Source organism: Gekko japonicus, unplaced genomic scaffold (genome assembly GCF_001447785.1).
Source record: "Gekko japonicus isolate JY-2015 unplaced genomic scaffold, Gekko_japonicus_V1.1 scaffold4712, whole genome shotgun sequence".
NCBI lineage: Eukaryota > Metazoa > Chordata > Lepidosauria > Squamata > Gekkonidae > Gekko > Gekko japonicus.
Window position 1 is genome coordinate 35,473 of NW_015163227.1, and position 18,659 is coordinate 54,131.

At 51.3% G+C, this 18,659-nt stretch overlaps 1 protein-coding gene across 1 annotated transcript; it reads right to left on the bottom strand.

Annotated features, from left to right (window-relative positions):
- Positions 1-3,646: 3,646 nt before the first annotated feature.
- On the bottom strand, positions 3,647-15,713 carry NME6 (NME/NM23 nucleoside diphosphate kinase 6). Its single transcript, XM_015407183.1, has 5 exons — positions 15,531-15,713; positions 10,311-10,413; positions 8,538-8,577; positions 5,582-5,742; positions 3,647-4,522 (listed from the first exon to the last, which is right to left on the bottom strand). The coding sequence occupies exons 1-5, from the start codon at positions 15,621-15,623 to the stop codon at positions 4,356-4,358; spliced, it is 564 nt and encodes a 187-aa protein (XP_015262669.1). The 5' UTR covers positions 15,624-15,713; the 3' UTR covers positions 3,647-4,355.
- Between the last annotated feature and the right edge of the window lie 2,946 nt (positions 15,714-18,659).

Sequence of the window (18,659 nt, forward strand, 5' to 3'; positions counted from 1 at the left end):
GGTACAAGCTCTCCCTCCTCTGCGAGGACAGATCTCCCCGGCCCCCCCCCCCCATAGCTAGCAATCCAAAACAGTCCAGTGGAGCCTGAGCGGTGGGTGTTGCCTTCTGACACACTGCTGGTGATGTCAGGGGGTGTGGCATATGCAAATGAGTTATGCTAATGAGCCCCTGCACCTCTTTTCCCACAAAATGACCCCTGCGTCCCACACTTTTGTCAAGAGCTTCATGACACAACGTATATGCCCCCCCCCATGCTCCACCATGACAGCTCTGCCCATCACGGCAGGGCCTTCTGCAGGGGCCGGCCTGCAAATGGGCAAAATCAACAACTGCCTGAGCACGTGGCCTTCTCTGTGGTGGCCCCAAGCTGACAGAAGAAGCCTGCCGGACGAAGTCAAAAAGGCTCCCCCTCTCCTGTCTTTCTGCAAACCATGCCAAACTGAATAATCCAGAGGGCTTTTCTACACGAGTGATAGGTTCCCACGGGAAAGAACGATTCACAAAACCACCTGGCCAAATTTACTGCGGACTGTGCTCTATACTACTGTGTACAGCTTGCTGTTAGCAGGATCCGGTTATGTAATTCTTGCACTGCGTAATGTGTCATGTTAACAATTATCCTTTGTCAGGGAGTCGGTCTGGTGTCGTGGTTAAGTGCGCGGACTCTAATCTGGGAGAGCCGGGTTTGATTCCCCACTCCTCCACTCGCTGCTGCTGGATGACCTTGGGCAAGCCGTAGTTCTGATAAGAGCTGTCCTTGAAAAAGAGCCGTTTCTCTCAGAGCTCTCTCAGCCCCGCCTGCCTCACAGGGTGTCTGTCTGTTGTGGGGAGGGGAAGGAGTTTGTAAGCCACTCTGAGACTCCTTTGCGTAGTGAAGGGCCATGTGGTATAAATCCAGTCTCTTCTTCCTCTTCTTTTGTTTTGGGTCTGTTTCCTAGACTTCTGGAAGGTTCTACTCCCGTAACCCTTTTGCACGGTTCACTGACTGACCCATCTTGTCGAGTGCCTTGACTCGCTCTGCGTGATGCACCTTGAGTCACCATCGGAAAGGCGGATGTGATAAACAGCATGAATAAACGTTTAAGCATTAAGAAACCCACCAATCCCTCAGCCCGGCACACAGGGGAACAGGGGGAGCCCTGCAAGTGCCCCGCTCTCTGCAGAAAGAGCTGCATTCTCGGGGGGGGGGGGGGGCACGCGGATCGCAGGCCGAGCCCTTGGAAAACACCCTGGCCTTGAGATGCAGGGGGCTAAGCCCCGGACAAGCAGGGAGAATAATCCATTTGTCTGTCGTGCCATCCAGCTACTTTCTGGAACCAGTTTGGTGTAGTGGTTAAGTGTGCGGACTCCACTTGCACCTGCTGGATGACCTTGGGCAAGCCGTAGTTCTGATAAGAGCTGTCCTTGAAAAAGAGCAGTTTCTGTCAGAGCTCTCTCAGCCCCGCCTGCCTCACAGGGTGTCTGTTGTGGGGAGGGGAAGGGAAAGGAGTTTGTCAGCCGCTCTGAGACTCCTTCGGGTAGTGATGGGCGGGGCATAAATCCAATCTCTTCTTCTTCTTCTTCTAATCTGGGAGAACTGGGTTTGATTCCCCACTCCTCCTCCACTTGCACCTGGCTGGATGACCTTGGGCAAGCCATAGTTCTGATAAGAGCTGTTCCTGAAAAAGATCAGTTTCTGTCACAAGCTATCTCAGCCCCACCCACCTCACGGGGTGTCTGTTGTGGGGAGGGGAAGGGAAAGGAGTTTGTAAGCCGCTCTGAGACACCTTTGGGTAGTGAAGGGAGGGCTGTAAATCCAATCTCTTCTCCTTCTACTACTCCGTAACAAGCACCCAGCCAGCTGCCGTTGGAAATGCATATCTTGGACTCGGTGGATGCATTTGCATTTATTTGCACATATATCCCACTCCTGTCCCCACTTGGGACTCAACGCGGCCAAGAACACCATTCTCCCCTCCTCCATTCTCTCACAGCAACAACCCAGCGAGCCGGGCCAGGCTGAGTGTGTGTGACGGGCCAGAGGTCACCTGGCAAGCTTTCACGGGGGAAGTCGGGATCGGAACCCGTGTGCCCGTCGGTGGCTCTCGGTCCCCCCCCTGGACCCACCTTGGTCTGCTGCAGGAGGATTCTTCCCACGTTCTGAAATCCAGCCCAAGCTCTTGCTGCTCCCCCTTCCAAGCTACCAACGATGGCCGAGATGCAGCTCCCTTCTTCTTCCTCCTTAGGTGCCAACACTCCTCTCTCTCTCGCTCCTCCCCTGCTTCAGACCACGCAAAGGGCAGGAGGGGAGACATCCATTGACCCAGGGCTCTTCTGGTAGCAGGGACTCCTTTGCAGATTAGGTGACGCACCCCTAATGTAGCCAATCCTCCAAGAGCTTACAGAGCTCTTCTTACAGGGACTACTGTAAGCTCTTGGAGGATTGGCTACATCAGGGGTGGGGCGCCCAGAGGTCATTTCGTAGAAAAAGAGGTGCAGGAGCTCATTAGCATAACTTATTTGCATATGCCACACCCCCTAATATCACCGGAAGTGTGTCAGAAGGCAACACCCACCGTTCAGGCTCCACTGGACTGTTTTGGATTGCTAGCTATTGGGGGGGGCCCTGCAGATCTGTCCTCGCAGAGGAGGGAGAGCTTGTACCTGAATAGAACTTGGTCTTAAAGGTGTCACGGGACTGTTTGGACCGGGGGGCCGGGGGGCTCTGCAATTTACATGGCTGCTTCTTGCTCTGACTGAGGGCTGTTGGGAGCAGGGGGGGGGCTTGTTACATGTGCCCACCCCCTGGGCTCTTTACTGCCGGAGCTCCGCTCCTGTGCGCTCTTGCAGAAAATGACCCCTGGACTGTTGCCTAATATGCTACAAAAAGAACCCTGAGACCAATGCTCCCTCTAAGCTGTGGAGTCTTGTGAGCAAAAATTCCATTTTGTGAGCTCCTGGCATTAAAGTTGTGAGCGTGCGATTTGGCTACTGCATAAATCAGTTTGCTCTGGAGCCGTCCTTCCTGAGCCAAGGCAAAAATGTGTGAGCCGGAGGCCAAAGAACTGTGAGCTAGCTCACACTCACTCATTTTAGAGGCAGGGGTCATTTCCTGTGGAAGCGCACAGGAGCGGAGCTCCAGCAGTAAGGAGCCCAGGGGGCCTGCCTTCAGGTACAAGCTCTCCCTCCTCTGTTCATGGCAGATCTGCGCGTTCTCCCCCCCCCTCCAATAGCTAGCAATCCAAAAGAGTCCAGTGGAGCCTGAGCTGTGAGTGTTGCCTCCTGACACACTTCCAGTGATGTCAGGGGGCGTGGCGTATGCAAATGAGCTATGCTAATGAGCTCCTGCACCTCTTTCTCTACGAAATGACCCCTGCTTAGAGGGAACACTGCCCTTGACTTGTCAGCAGACCCACCAGTTTGGTGTGGTGGTTAAGTGCGTAGACTCTAATCTGGGAGAACCAGGTTTGATTCCCCACCCCTCCACTTGCACCTGCTTGACCTTGGGCAACCCGTAGTTCTGACAAGAGCTGTCTTTGAAAAAGAGCAGTTTCTGTCAGAGTTCTCTCAGCCCCACCTGCCTCACAGGGTGTCTGTTGTGGGGAGGGGGAGGGAAAGGAGCTTGTGAGCCGCTCTGAGACACCTTCGGGTAGTAAAGGGCGGGGGTAGAAACCCAATCTCCTCCTCCTCCTCTCCTCCAATGACCACAGTTTACAAAGCAAAATGTTCATTAAAGAGAAGTCAGAGTCGCTCACACACAGGGGAAACTGGTCACCAAAGGCCGATCCCACTTTAGTTTGTAGAGACACAGGCGCGGCTTCAAAGACCCTGGAGACGCCTGGCAGGGCTCTGCTCAGCACCGGCAGGAGACTCACCCGCACATCCCACCCACCTGGGATCTCCCCAGGAGGCGCCTGCAGTCTGTCCGGGTGTGTGAGAAGTCCAAGCAAGACGGAATGAGACTGAAAAAGGATGCTGGCCTCCGCCCGACAAATCTGAGGAGGAAAGGGTGCACGCTCCACCCAGGAGAGCTCTGGTCAAGGCTTTTCACACGTACTTTCAGGTGATATCCCGCTCCAGGACCTCTTCTTTCCAAAATTAAATTCTGACCGTGCAAATCCTGCCCCACAGTGGAAGCACTGCTGGGAGGGCTGGGGTCGCACACAGAAGCGCTTCCTCTGCCACAGACAGATGAGAGAAACTGGCACGCTGTCCTTCTTGCGTACCCCAATAGACGCATGTTCTGACCCAACCTGCACCAGCAATGAAAGGATTTCAGCGGCAGCCTACTGTGCCCGGCAAATGACCAAAATCTGTAGGAGCACATTTCTGGCTGGTGGACGTCCACCACCCTCCCCATCTTCTCCAGATGCCCTTAATCCCTCTCCGTCCATCCATCTCCGGGCACGCGGTGAATAGCTGCCTTGGCATCGTAGCGGACTGCCCCACTGCGCAGGTGTGGCTCCTCGTACTGGTACCAGTGCTCCTTGCAGAAGTCCGGGAAGAAGACGGCTATCTCCCTCCTGGCTGATGCCGCCGAGTCTGTGCGAGCAAAAGAGGGGGGGTGTCGGAACCCACAGCCAACAATGGAGTACACACGTCTTTAGAAAGGTGATACTTTTATTGAAGAGCCATAGATGCATTAACATAGTCACTGTTAAGAATAGCGGTTGCCTCTTGAGCCTAATGAGATATAGGGCATTTGTATGCACCCCCCCCCCACACACACTGCGCTGGCCAATTAGGCACCCTCCCGCACGAGGGCTAGAGCCAGCAAGCGTTACTATGCGAAGCTGGGAATATTTCGGCTCCCACGGCTGGCCACCTGCACTTCTTAAGAGATAAGCATTTCAGCGCAAAGCAAGAAAGAAAGGAATGCGAAAGCCGTTTACACAGATACTGAAAGAACATCCCAACCCCCATGGCAGCATAGCTGACAGGGGGGAAATGTGAGCAGGTACAGGACCCACACCCTGACTGCAATGTTTTCACCCTCTTACAAGGTCTCTTGTATCTGTAATCTCTGTCAAGGCACCTCTCTGGCGTGTACTGAGGGGACATGTGTTATGTCGCCCCCTGGCCTTCCTTACAATGTTTCCTCTAAGCTGTGGAGTCGTTTGAGCAAAAAAATCTACTTTGTGAGCTACTGGGGCATTAAAGCTGTGAGCGAGTGATTAGGCTACGGCATAAACTAGTTTGCTCTAGAGCCGTCCTTCCTGAGCTAAGACAAAAATGTGTGAGCCGGAGGCTAAAAACCTGCGAGCTAGCTCACACTAACTCAGCTTAGAGGGAACACAGCTTCCTTAGCGTTTTCTCCTCAGACAAACATTTATTGTATGTAGCCAAAGGCCAATCTCAAAAGGGGAGTAAGAATGTAGTGGAATGTAGTCAGCCTGTGTTTTGGGATTTTCCGTGCCCCGCCTGAGCAATTGTGACACGGAGGGAGTTCCAGCTTTGGTGCCACCACTGAGAAGGCCCCGTTTTGCTTCAGAAGGCAGGAGCAACCAAAGCAGGGCCTCTGAAAGTGACGGAAGCATATCGGTAGCTCACAAAATAAAAGACTCTTTTTCTTACGCCAGGCCCAGCCCTTTTCTGACTCACCTGAGCCATGCACCGAATTCCGAGTGTCTGTCAGGCCATAAGCCCCACGGATGGAGTCCGGATCCGTATGCTGGGCGCGAAACACTTTGGTGGGGCCCATCAGAGACCTCCAGAACGGGACGGCTTCCTCATGGGCCAGGATGTAGGCCCGCATCGGGCCGCTGGAAGGGAGAGGAGGCAAGGTGAGCTTCTGATTCAAACGCTTCATCAGCAAAACTTCCCCTACTGACCATTTTGGTCACTCGAGGAGGCAGGAAACGACGACATATGCAGCTATGATTTTGTGCCATCGGGTACTGAGGTTCCACTCAGTCACCATGGCTAGTAGCTGTCAGATAGACTCATGGAAGATAAGTCTCTCAATGGCTAGTAGACATGGTGGCTGAGGGGAACCCCCACATTCAGAAACACTAAGCCGTTGAATCCCAGAGCCAGGAAGCAACATCAGGGGAAGGCCTCAGCCACTGTGCCCAGTTGTTGGCCTTCCGGAGGAACTGGCTGGCCCCTGTGTGAGACAGGATGCTGGACTAGATGGACCCTCATTGGTCTGATCCAGCAGAGCTCATCTGATGCTCTTAGCAGGGGAAGGTCTCAGCCTCTCTGCCCAGTTGTTGGCCTTCCGGAGGAACTGGTTGGCCCCTGTGTGAGACGGGATGCTGGACTGGATGGACCCTCACTGGTCTGACCCAGCAGGGCTCTTCTGATGTTCTTATGAAGGCCTCGGCCTCTCTGCCCTGTTGTTGGCCCTCCAGAGGAACTGGATGGCCCCTGTGTGAGACAGGATGCTGGACTAGGTGGACCCTCACTGGTCTGACCCAGCAGGGCTCTTCTGATGTTCTTATGAAGGCCTCGGCCTCTCTGCCCTGTTGTTGGCCCTCCAGAGGAACTGGATGGCCCCTGTGTGAGACAGGATGCTGGACTGGATGGACCCTCACTGGTCCAATCCAGCAGGGCTCCTCTGATGTTCTTAGGAAGGCCTCAGCCTCTCTGCCCTGTTATTGGCCCTCCAGAGGAACTGGTTGGCCGCTGTGTGAGACAGGATGCTGGACTGGATGGACCCTCAGTGGTCTGATCCATCAGGGATCTTCTGATGTCCTCATGAAGGCCTCAGCCTCTCTGCCCTGTTGTTCACCCTCCGGAGGAACTGGTTGGCCGCTGTGTGAGACAGGATGCTGGACTAGATGGACCCTCAGTGGTCTGATCCAGCAGGGCTCATCTGATGCTCTTATCAGGGGAAGGTCTCAGCCTCTCTGCCCTGTTGCTGGCCCTCCAGAGGAACTGGCTGGCCCCTGTGTGAGACAGGATGCTGGACTGGATGGACCCTCACTGGTCCAATCCAGCAGGGCTCCTCTGATGTTCTTATGAAGGCCTCGGCCTCCATGCCCTGTTATTGGCCCTCCAGAGGAACTGGTTGGCCGCTGTGTGAGACAGGATGCTGGACTAGATGGACCCTCAATGGTCTGATCCAGCAGGGCTCATCTGATGCTCTTATCAGGGGAAGGTCTCAGCCTCTCTGCCCTGTTGCTGGCCCTCCAGAGGAACTGGCTGGCCCCTGGGTGAGACAGGAGGCTGGGCTAGAGAGACCCTCACTGGTCTGATCCAGCAGGGCTCTTCTAATGTTCTTATGAAGACCTCGGCCTCGATGCCCTCTTGTTGGATTCGAGAGGAAATGATTGGCCCCTGGGTGAGACAGGATGCTGGACTAGATGGACCACTGCTCTGATCCAGCAGGGCTCATCTTGTGCATTGGATTATTCCCCACAATATTTCCCTGGAGATTAAAATGTAAAGTGTGTACAAGTTTAAATATTACGAAAACGTATTTTCCGCATCTACCTACCTGCACAACTCAGATCTTAACTTGTGATAACAACATTCCCCAGGGAGAGATTGTGGCGTGAAGGACCTCCGCCTGAGATCCTGGAGAGCGGCTTCCAGTCTGAGTAGTAAATACTGAGCTTGACAGACTAAAGGTCTGATTCAGTAAAAGGCAGCTTCATGTCGAGTACCATTCAGGGGAGGGGCTGTGGCTCAGTGGTAGAGCATCTGTTTGGCATGCACAAGGTCCCAGGTACCTCTAGATAAAAGGACCAGGTGATGTGAAAGACCTCTACCTGAGACCCGGGAGAGCCAGTCTGTGTCGTCAGTACTGACCTAGATGGGTCAAGGGCCTGATTCAGTATAAGGCAGATTAATATGCGTTCAAGAACTGTGGATCAGCTTATTATCATCATTATTTAAAATTAAGACCTGAGTTGTGCAGGCAGGCAGACAGGCAGGTGGATGGAGGTAGACAGACAGACAGATAGATAGATGATAGATTAGATAGACAGACAGACAGACAGACAGACAGACAGACAGACAGACAGATGATAGATTAGATAGATAGATAGATTAGATAGATAGATGATAGATTAGATAGATGATAGATTAGATAGATGATAGATTAGATAGATAGATAGATAGATAGATAGATAGATAGATAGATAGATAGATAGATAGATAGATAGATAGATGATTGATAGATGATTGATAGATGATTGATAGATAGATGATTGATTGATAGATAGATGATAGATAGATGATAGATAGATAGACAGACAGACAGACAGACAGACGGACGGACGGATGGACAGGTGGATGGACGGTATAGATAGAAAGATAGATGATCGAGAGAGAGAGAGAGAGAGAAAGATAGATGATACATAGATAGATAGATATCAAAGTAATCTTTACGGCAACCCTGTAAGTTGAGCCAGTGTTATTTCCCCCTTGCTCTACGTATGAGGCTACAGCTGAGACAGCATTTTGCTTAACAGCCTCAGGTGAGAGCTGAATCAAGCACTTCCTGGCTCACAGCTCATTCTGCTGACCAATACACTAAAATAGCGAATAGCATCTGGCTGCTATCTGCACATGTCATTGTTGCCTCTCTGTGGGGAATTCTCGGACGTACCTGGCCATGAACTCCACCAGCCTCTGGTAGAAAAAGCGCCCTGGAACAAGGAGAAGAGCAAGTGAGTCACCCCCACGCAGCTCACGGGGCCTCCCCCACCTGCTGGTCTCCCCACCACAATGGCCACGCATTCTTTTCCGGGTGCTCAGAACCTCGTTCTCTACCCGTGTATCCTCCCACCCACTCCAGGAATCATATTAGGCAGAGAACAGGTCCAGGAAGGGACACTGCGCGAGCAGCACGGACGGAGGCCATTTCGCACAAGATACACGGGTACATCATTTCCACGCAGAAACTCAATGAGTCTGAGTTGAACCCGTGAGCACCATTACATGTGATGAGCTGACAGCTTTGGAAACAGACACACGGTAGGTATGCAGGGGGTTTCCCACTCATATTGTTAGCAACGTGGACATATGGGGGATTCACCACCGGAGGGATTAGTGAAAGTGGCATAGAGGCTAGAGAAGAAGAGTTGGTTTCCTTGCTCCTAGTCCAATGAGAGCCAATCTGGTGTAGTGGTCAGGAGTGCAGACTCTAATCTGGGACAACCGGGTTTGATTCCCCACTCCTCCTCCAGATGCAGCTGCTGGAGTGTCCTTGGGTCCTTCACAGGTTCTCTCAGAGCTGTTCTCTCAAGAGCTGTCCTCGAAAGAGCTCTCTCAGCCCCGCCTGCCTCACAGGGTGTCTGTTGTGGGGGGAGGAAGGGAAAGGAGACTGTAAGCCACTCCGAGACTCCAAGTTAAGGGTGAAGTGTATAATTCCATTCTCTTCTCCTTTTCTTCTTTTATACCCCAACTTTTCTCTACCTTAAGGAGTCTCAAAGCGGTTTACAATCGCCTTCCCTTCCCCTCCCCACAACAGGCACCTTGTGAGGAAGGCGGGGTTGAGAGAGTTCTGAGAGAACTTGTGACTGGCCCAAGGTCACCCATCAGGCTTTGTGTGGAGGAGGTGTGGGGCATCAGACTGTACTCTCCAGATATTAGAGTCCACTACTCTTAACCGTGGAGCTGCGGTGGCTCAAGTGGTTAAGACGCTGAACTGCAGGCTGTGGAAGGTCGGTAGTTCAGCAGTTCGAGACCCGAGTTGCCGCATGACGGAGTGAGCTCCCGTCTCTAGTTCCAGCTCCTGCCAACCTAGCAGTTCGAAAGCAAGAAATTGCAAGTAGATAAATAGGTACCGCTTCGGTGGGAAGGTAACAGAGTTCCGTGCGCCTTGGTGTTTAGTCATGCCGGCCACATGACCAGGGAAACGTCTCTGGACAGCGCTGGCTCTTCGGCTTTGAAACGGAGGTGAGCACCGCAACCCTAGAGTCGGATTTGACTGGCTTTCGAGCAAGGGAACCTTTACCTTTCACCTTACTCTTAACCACTGCACCACAGGGGCCCTCACTGAACTAGGAAGAAGGAGGCTCAGGGACAAGTCCCCGCTTGCCGTGACACTTCCTGGGGGAACCTGGGCCGGCCACGCTCCCTCTCACCCCAGCCCACCCGACGTGGTTCTTGTCAGAGTAAAATGGAGAGAGAGAGAGGGGCACGCACGCTGCCCAGGCCACCCTGGTGGAAGAACGGGAGGGATAAAAACGCACTCTATGAATCTATTTCAGATGCAACCGAACGTTACAGATTCGGAAGAACAGAAACCACTTCCCGGATCCCTAAACTCAGAGCCGGACGTCACAGTTGCCTGTTGACCACGACTGCGTCCCTAGGTCAGACCTTTGGGTGGAGTGCATCGACATTTGGAGAAAGAGGAAGGGAGGGTGGTCCCCACCTGAGTGCTCCCGGTAGAACTGCCGACTGTCCTGCTTGCTCCACACCAGGTCCCTGCATCGGACAATCAGGAACCTGTTGCTCAGGATGGTCTCATGCACAGCCTGGGCAGAGAGGAAGAAGAGAAGGAGAAGAGAGAAGAAGAGATTGGATTTATACCCGGCCCTTCACTACCCGAAGGTGTCTCAGAGCGGCTTGCAAACTCCTTTCCCTTCCCCTCCCCACAACAGACACCCTGTGAGGTGGGTGGGGCTGAGACAGCTCTTGACAGAAACTGACCTTGAGAGAACAGCCCTGAGAGAACTTGTGACTGACCCAAGGTCACACCAGCAGCTGCATGTGGGGGAGGAGTGGGAAATCAAACCCTGTTCTCCCAGATTAGAGTCCTTGCTCCTAACCTCGACACCAAACTGGCTCCTAGAAGGAGGTGGAGGAGATTGGATTTGTACCCCACCCTTCACTACCCGAAGGAGTCTCAGAACGGCTGACAAACACCTTTCCCTCCCCCTCCCCACAACAGACAGATACCCTGTGAGGGAGGTGGGGCTGAGAGAACTCTGACAGAAACGGCTCTTTTTCAAGGACAGCTCTGACAGAGCTACGGCTTGCCCAAGGTCAACCAGCAGGTGCAAGTGGAGGAGGAGTGGGGAATCAAAACCGGCTCTCCCAGATTAGAGTCCGTGCACTTAACCACTACACCAAACTGGCTCTCATAGACCCTTTAAGCCAGGGGTGTTGAACTCATCTGTTACGAGGGCCGGATCAGACATAAATGAGACCGGGCCACGTGTGTCATAAAAGGTAATGCCAGGTAGCAGAGATATAAACTTTACAAAAGACGCAAACACAAAGTTGTTGGGTTTTTTTACTTAAAATAAAAACACGTCTAAAACACTAGCTCTGTAAGCTGCAAACCTACTTTTGATTTATTGACCTTCACCACACAGAAATCTCATGCTTAGAGTTCTGAGTCTGGGACCCAGGTTAAATGAAATGGCTGAGTGATTAAGCAAGCTACGATGCAGCAGCAGCAGAACTGGAAGCAGGAGATGGCCGGTTCCATTGCGGGCCTGATGGGAGCCCTCCAGGGGCATCCTCTGGCCCCCGGGCCGCATGTTTGACACCCCTGCTTTAAGCCATACGTACCAGGAAGGGGGGGGACGTCATAGACACGAAGGCCAGGCTTGAGTCTGTCATCCCCAGCTGCACACAAATCTTTTGCGGGGGACAGACGCAAAAAGGGGTTGCCAACCTACAGGTGGGACCTGGAGATCTCCCGGCATCACGGCTGATCTCCAGACCAGAGAGAGAGCCTTTCCCCTGGAGAAAACCTAGATTCGAATCCAGTAGCACGTTAGAGACCCACAAGATTTTTGGAGTATACGTTTGCAAGCGTCGAAGCAGCCACGGTCAGACAGCTGACGAAGGGAGCTCTGAGCCTCGAACGTTCGTGCCCCGAAAACCTTGTTGGTCTCTAAAGGGCTGCCGGGCTTGGATTTAGCTGTTCTACGACTGACCGGCCCTCACCTGGAGAGCCCCGGGGAGCCCAGTCTTCCTGGATCTTGGACGCTAAGCAAGGGCAGCCCTGGCTAGTGTTTGGGTGGGAGACCAGCAAGGAAGTCCGGGGTCGCTCTGCAGAGGCGGGCCAGGGCAAACCACCTCTAGCCGTGAAAACCCCACGCGGTTGCCAGGAGTCAACTGGGATTTAGAATCACAGAACCGTAGAGTCGGAAGGGACCTCCAGGGCCATCTAGTCCAACCCCCTGCACAAGGCAGGAAGTTTACAAATACTGCCTATGCTGCCCCCACTCAGTGTTATCTGTAGTTTAGTAAAACTGCGCTGCATCTTTAAGACTTGTTGCACCTGGGAATTGGAGTCCACAGTTAGGGGTCCCAGAAGCTTCCCTCCGACTGGCTCATGAAGAATAATTTCCTGAGCTCAGAGGCGCAAAGATAGGAGTTTTATTGTTCTTTTCCGTTTTCTTTGTCCATCAACCCTTACTGCAAGGGGAGGGGAAGTCCATCTCTTTTCTCACCACGGCTATTGACCTGACCTAGATCACAAGAAGCGCCGAAGAATAGATTCTTTTGAACTATGGTGCTGGAGAAGACTCTTGAGAGTCCCTTGGACTGCCAGAAGATCAAATCATTCAATCCTAAAAGAAACCAACCCTGACTGTTTACTGGAAGGCCAGATAATGAAACTGAAGCTCAAAGACTTTGGCCACCCAATGAGAAGGGAGCACTCCCTGGAGAAGAAGACCCTGATGCTGGGAAAGACTGAAGGTCAAAGAAGACGGGGACAGCAAAGGGTGAGATGGTTGGACAGTGTCATAGATGCAACGAACATGAAATTGAGCCAACTTCAGAGGACAGCGGAAGACCAGAAGGCCTGGCGGGACCTGGTCCATGGGGTCGCGAAGAGTCGGACTCGACTGTGCGACTGAACAACAACAACAACAACAATCTGGTCGATTGTGAGTAAATGATCTTCTGAATGCGTGTGAAGTTAAATAAAGCTCTCCTCAGTAGTCGTGGTTGACTCACACCTAGAGAGTGTTGGCTTAGCACAGCTCGCGCTGGACAAGACACTGCCCCCTCCACACCCCCAATGACCCCTGTTCCACACCCAGAAGAGGACAAAAGACCTCCAGGAACCCTGGCCAAACTGGCCTGGAGAAAAATGGCTTCCTGACCCCAACGTGCAATCGACATTTCCCTGGGTGTGTCAGAAAGGGCCACGAGAACTAACCCCTGAGGCAACCTGTCCTGCCCTCCCTTCTCATGATCTGCCTAAGTTCACACAAACAGCATTACTGTCAGATGGGGCCATCTAGCCTCTGCTGGAAAACCTCCCAAGAAGGAGAGCCCAACACCTCCCGAGGAAGCCTGTTCCACTGAGGAATCGCTCTAACTGTCAGGAGGTTCTTCCTAATGTTTAGCTAAAAACTCTTCTGATTTTATTCCAACCCATTGGTTCTGGTCCGATCTTCTGGGGCAACAGAAAACAACTCCACACCATCCCCTGCAGAAGTGTGTTTTGCACACGAAAGCTTAGACTTTGAATAACATTTCATTAGGATCTAGGGCAAGGGTGTCAAACATGCGGCCCGGGGGCTGCATCAGGCCCCCGGAGGGCTTCTATCAGGCCCGCAGTGGAACTGGCTGTCTTCTGCTGCTGCTTCTAGTTCTGCCGCTGCTGCGTCATCGTAGGTTTGCAGCTTACAGATACACACACCTGAACAGCATACTCAAGATTGCAACAGCACAGACATTCTGATGCAGTAATTCAGAGCAAGAGGTGTCAGTTATCAGACACTGTTAAATAAACAAAATATTGCAAGAGTGGTAATGTTTTAAGCATGTTTTTATTTTAAGTAAAAAAAAAAGTCTTTGTGTTTGTGTCCTTTATAAAGTTTATATCTCCGCTACCTGGCGTTGCATTTTATGACACACGTGGCTCGGCCCGACAAGGTCTCATTTATGTCAGATCCGGCCCTCGTAACAAATGAGTTCGACACCCCTGTTCTAGACAGCCCTTCAAGTCCTTGCAGATGGTGATCTTATCACCTCTCCGTTGTCTCCTCTCCAGGCTAAGCATGCCCAGTTCCTTCAACCTTTCCTCATAGGACTTGGTCTCTGGACTCCTCACCATCTTTGTTGCTCTCCTCTGGACACGTTCCAGCTTGTCTATACCCTTCTTACATTGTGGTACCCAAAACCGAACACAATACTCTAGGTGAGGTCTAACCAGGGCAGAGTAAAGCGATACCATCGCTTCGCGTGATCTGGACACTGTCAGGACCCACAGCGACAATGGAAGCACACGCTTTCAGGAAAGGTTTTACTTTATTGAAGCTGAAGATGCATGGACAGGAACACTGTTAGGAATGAGGGATTAACTATGCGCACAATGGTTATAGTACATTCATATGAGCGTTACCCAATTACTATGGTTCCCGCGCGCGCCATTAGGCCTGGGAACTAACTGCTACCCCAAAGCAAAACAGGTACAAGCTTCCCACGGCTCTGCCTGCCTAAAGCCAAAGCAATGATCTAAGCGACTCCTCCAGCGGCCTTGAGAGATACGCAGTGCAGTTTGCAAGTGAACTACAATTAGCTATGGGGAAAAGTATGCGCATCTGTGGAGATAGATCTTTGCGCATCTGAAAAGGAAAATAACACTTTGGCAGCTTGCTAAGAGACACTACACTTCTGTTGACTTGATGGCAACAAAACAAAAACACAGAGACCAACACGGCTAACATCTGAAGTGATCTTCTTGGAGAAAATGGCTACTCTGGAGGGTAGCCTTTATGGCCTCACACCCTCCCGAGGTTCCTCTCCTTCCCAAACCCCACCCTTCCCATGGCTCAAACCCCAAATCTCCAGAAACTTCCCAAGTGGGTTTGGCAACCCTACACACAGAGAATTATTTACTTATTTATTTACTTTTTTTTTAAGACATTTATTTTCAGATTTTAACAATACAAATTATATCATACACAGTACATATCAATTTTCGGAGTTTCTCTAAACATTTGATTCAAACCATTTATCTAATTTTTTCCATCATTTTTTCCGAGCAGAGATGAGTTAATTACTAGAATTATGGAAATAAGAGAGATGGACAAATTAAATATGATAATGTTGGCAAAAGATGAAGACTTGTTTACTTATTTATTTACTGTTTGTATTTATAGCCCGCCCACCCCGCAAGCGGGCTCAGGGCGAGTCACATCATAAAAACAGCACAATAAATACGGTCTTACAGGCCCTGCGGGATTGAAGAAGATCCCGCAGGACCCTGATCTCGACTGGGAGCATGTTCCACCAGGCAGGGGCCAGGGCGGAAAAGGCCCCGGCCCTGGTCGAGGCAAGACGGACGTCCTTTGGGCCAGGCACAACCAGGAGATGTTTATCCATGGAGCGTAACGCTCTTCGGGGCGCATATGGGAAGAGGCGGTCCCTCAGGTATGTGGGTCCCAGGCCGTGTAAGGCTTTGAAGGTAATTACCAGCACCTTGAAGCAAATCCGGAAGTCAACTGGCAACCAATGCAGTTGGCGGAGCACCTGCCGGATGTGAGCCCACAGAGGCGTCGATGTCAACAGATATCAGTCGAGGGGAGTTCTGGCCTCTCACGGCGCAGTTCACAAAGAAGGGAACGTGTCGTAGCACAAGAAGGGGCAAGGGGAAAAAAGAAGCCATTCTGATGCTTACCTCCAGGACGAGGGGATGAGCCACGGCGTCAGGCTTGACAATGGCCAGAGTGAGCTGCAGGACCCGCTGGGGGGCGCGCAAGACGGCCTTCATCCTGCTTGGGAGCGAGCTTCGCCCTGGGTGGCTGCAACGGGGGCCGCGTGTGCCAAGCTGGACCTTCCGGGGCTGCCTGTCCGAAAAGCATCGGCCTGCAAGAAACACCAGGTGGGTCAACGCGGGCTGGAGGGGAAATGCAGCGGAGGAACTGGGGGACACACAGGAGGGGGAGGGAAAACCTCACACCTGAGCCAGATTGAGGTGACGAGAGAGGAGGTCCTAAAACTGATAGACAACTTAAAAACTGAAAAATCACCAGGCCCAGATGGCATACATCCGAGAGTTCTGAAAGAACTCAAATGTGAACTTGTGGATCTCCTGACAAAGATATGTAATCTTTCCTTAAAATCAGCCTCCATTCCTGAGGACTGGAAGGTAGCTAATGTCACTCCCATCTTTAAAAAGGGTTCCAGAGGAGATCCGGGAAATTACAGGCCAGTCAGTCTGACGTCGATACCGGGTAAATTGGTGGAAACCATTATTAAGGAAAGAATTAGTAGGCACATAGATGAACAAAACCTATTGAGGCAGACTCAACATGGGTTCTGTAAGGGAAGATCTTGTCTCACTAACCTGTTAGTGTTCTTTGAGGGGGTGAACAAACATGTGGACAAGGGGGATCCAATAGATATTATTTACCTTGACTTCCAGAAAGCTTTTGATAAAGTTCCTCATCAAAGGCTCCTAAGTAAGCTCAAAAATCATGGGATAAAAGGACAAGTCCTTTTGTGGATCAAAAATGGCTAATTAATAGAAAACAGTGAGTATAAATGGGCAATTTTCTCAGTGGAGGGAGGTAAGCAGTGGGGTACCGCAGGGATCAGTACTTGGTCCACTGCTTTTTAACTTGTTCATTAATGATTTGGAGATGGGAGTAAGCAGTGAAGTGGCTAAATTTGCGGATGATACAAAGTTGTTCAGGGTGGTGAAAACCAGTGAGGATTGTGAGGCACTCCAAGGGGATCTGTCAAGGATGGGCGAGTGGGCGTCAACATGGCAAATGGGGTTCAATGTGGCCAAGTGCAAGGTGATGCACATTGGAGCCAAAAATCCTAAATATAAATACACATTGATGGGGTCTGAACTGGCAGAGACTGAGCAAGAGAGAGATCTTGGAGTTGTAGTGGATAACTCACTGAAAATGTCGAGACAGTGTGTGACTGCAATAAAGAAGGCCAATGCTATGCTGGGGATTATTAGGAAGGGTATTGAAAACAGATCAGCCAATATAATAATGCCCCTATATAAATCAATGGTGAGACCTCATCTGGAATACTGTGTGCAGTTCTGGGCACCACACCTTAAAAAGGATATTATAGCTTTGGGAAAAGTGCAGAAAAGGGCAACTCGAATGATAAAAGGGTTGGAACACTTTCCCTATGAGGAAAGGTTAAAGCGCTTGGGGTTCTTTAGCTTGGAGAAATGACGGCTGAGGGGTGACATGATTGAGGTTTATAAGATTATGCATGGGAAAGAGCAGATAGAGAAAGAGGTACTTTTTTCCCTTTCTCACAATACAAGAACTCGTGGGCACTCCATGAAACTGCTGAGCGGTCGGTTTAAAACGGATAAAAGGAAGTCCTCCTTCACCCAAAGAGTGATCAGCACATGGCATTCACTGCCGCAGGAGGTGGCGGCGGCTACAAGCATGGACGGCTTCAAAAGGGAATTAGATAAGTATATGGAGCAGAGGTCCATCAGTGGCTACTAGCCACAAGGTATAGATAGGGACTCTGGGGCAAGTGATGGTCTGTCATCTTGCTGCTTGGGGGGGGTCAACAGTGGGAGGGCTTCTAATGTCCTGGCCCCACTGCTGGACCTCCTGATGGCACCTGGTATTTCTGGCCACTGAGTGACACAGAGTGTTGGACTGGATGGGCCTTTGGCCTGATCCAACATTGGCATCTCTTATGTTCTCTTATGTTCTTATGTTCACTGCCTCAGCCTGGCGCTGATCCTCATTCCAACAACAGCAGCACCAACTCACAAAGGGCTTTCTCATGAGGTTTGCCTGATGAGCCAACCTCAGTACTGTCCTCTGCAGAGTTAAAGGTCAAGGTTTCCCTTGCTCGAAAGCCAGTTGAATCCGACTCTAGGGTTGCGGTGCTCATCTCCGTTTCCAAGCCGAAAAGCCAGCGCTGTCCGAAGACATCTCCGTGGTCATGTGGCCAGCATGACTAAACGCCAATGCTGGAATCTTAGTCCCGTTACATTGCTTATAAGACGCATTTGCCTTACACTGTGTCATCTGCCTTGATCATGCTGGGCTTTAAAGAATGTAGATAAATAAACAAATAGAGGGTTGCATTTTATCACTTTTGTTTCTTGGGGAAAGGGCTGAGGACAGCTGATACAAAAGATTATGTGATTATGGAGTTATACTCAGATCCAGGGGTAATTTCATTTCAGAAGGCAACGCCCACCGCTCAGGCTCCACTGGACTGTTTTGGATTGCTAGCTATTGGGGGGGGGAGGTGCAGATCTGTCCTTGCAGAGGAGGGAGAGCTTGTACCTGAATAAAACTTGGTCTTAAAGGTGCCACTGGACTGTTTTGGACGGGAGGGGGGGGCTCTGCAACTTACCTGGCTGCTTCTGGCTCTGACTGAGGGCTGCTGGGAGCAGGGGGTGGGGCTTGTTGCATGTGCCCACCCCCAGGGCTCTTTACTGCCGGAGCTCCGCTCCTGTGCGCTCCTCCAGGAAATGACCCCTGCTCAGATCCAGAATAAAGTTTGAGTCCCGCGGCACCTTTAAGACCAGCAAAGTTTAATTCTAGGTGTAAGCTTCTACCCTGAATTAAACTCTGTTGGTCTTTAAGGTGCCACTGGGCTCAAACTTTGTTCTGCTGCTTCCGACCAACAGGGCAACACACCTGCATCTAAATATGTTTTAAATATCCCTCCTATTTAAGCGGTGATCACAGCTATGAACGAGGACTATTCCTAGAAGATAGATCGAGGTGGGTAGCCGTGTTGGTATCTGAAGAAGTGTGCATGCAGTACACACGAAAGCTCGTACCCAGAATTAAACTTCGTT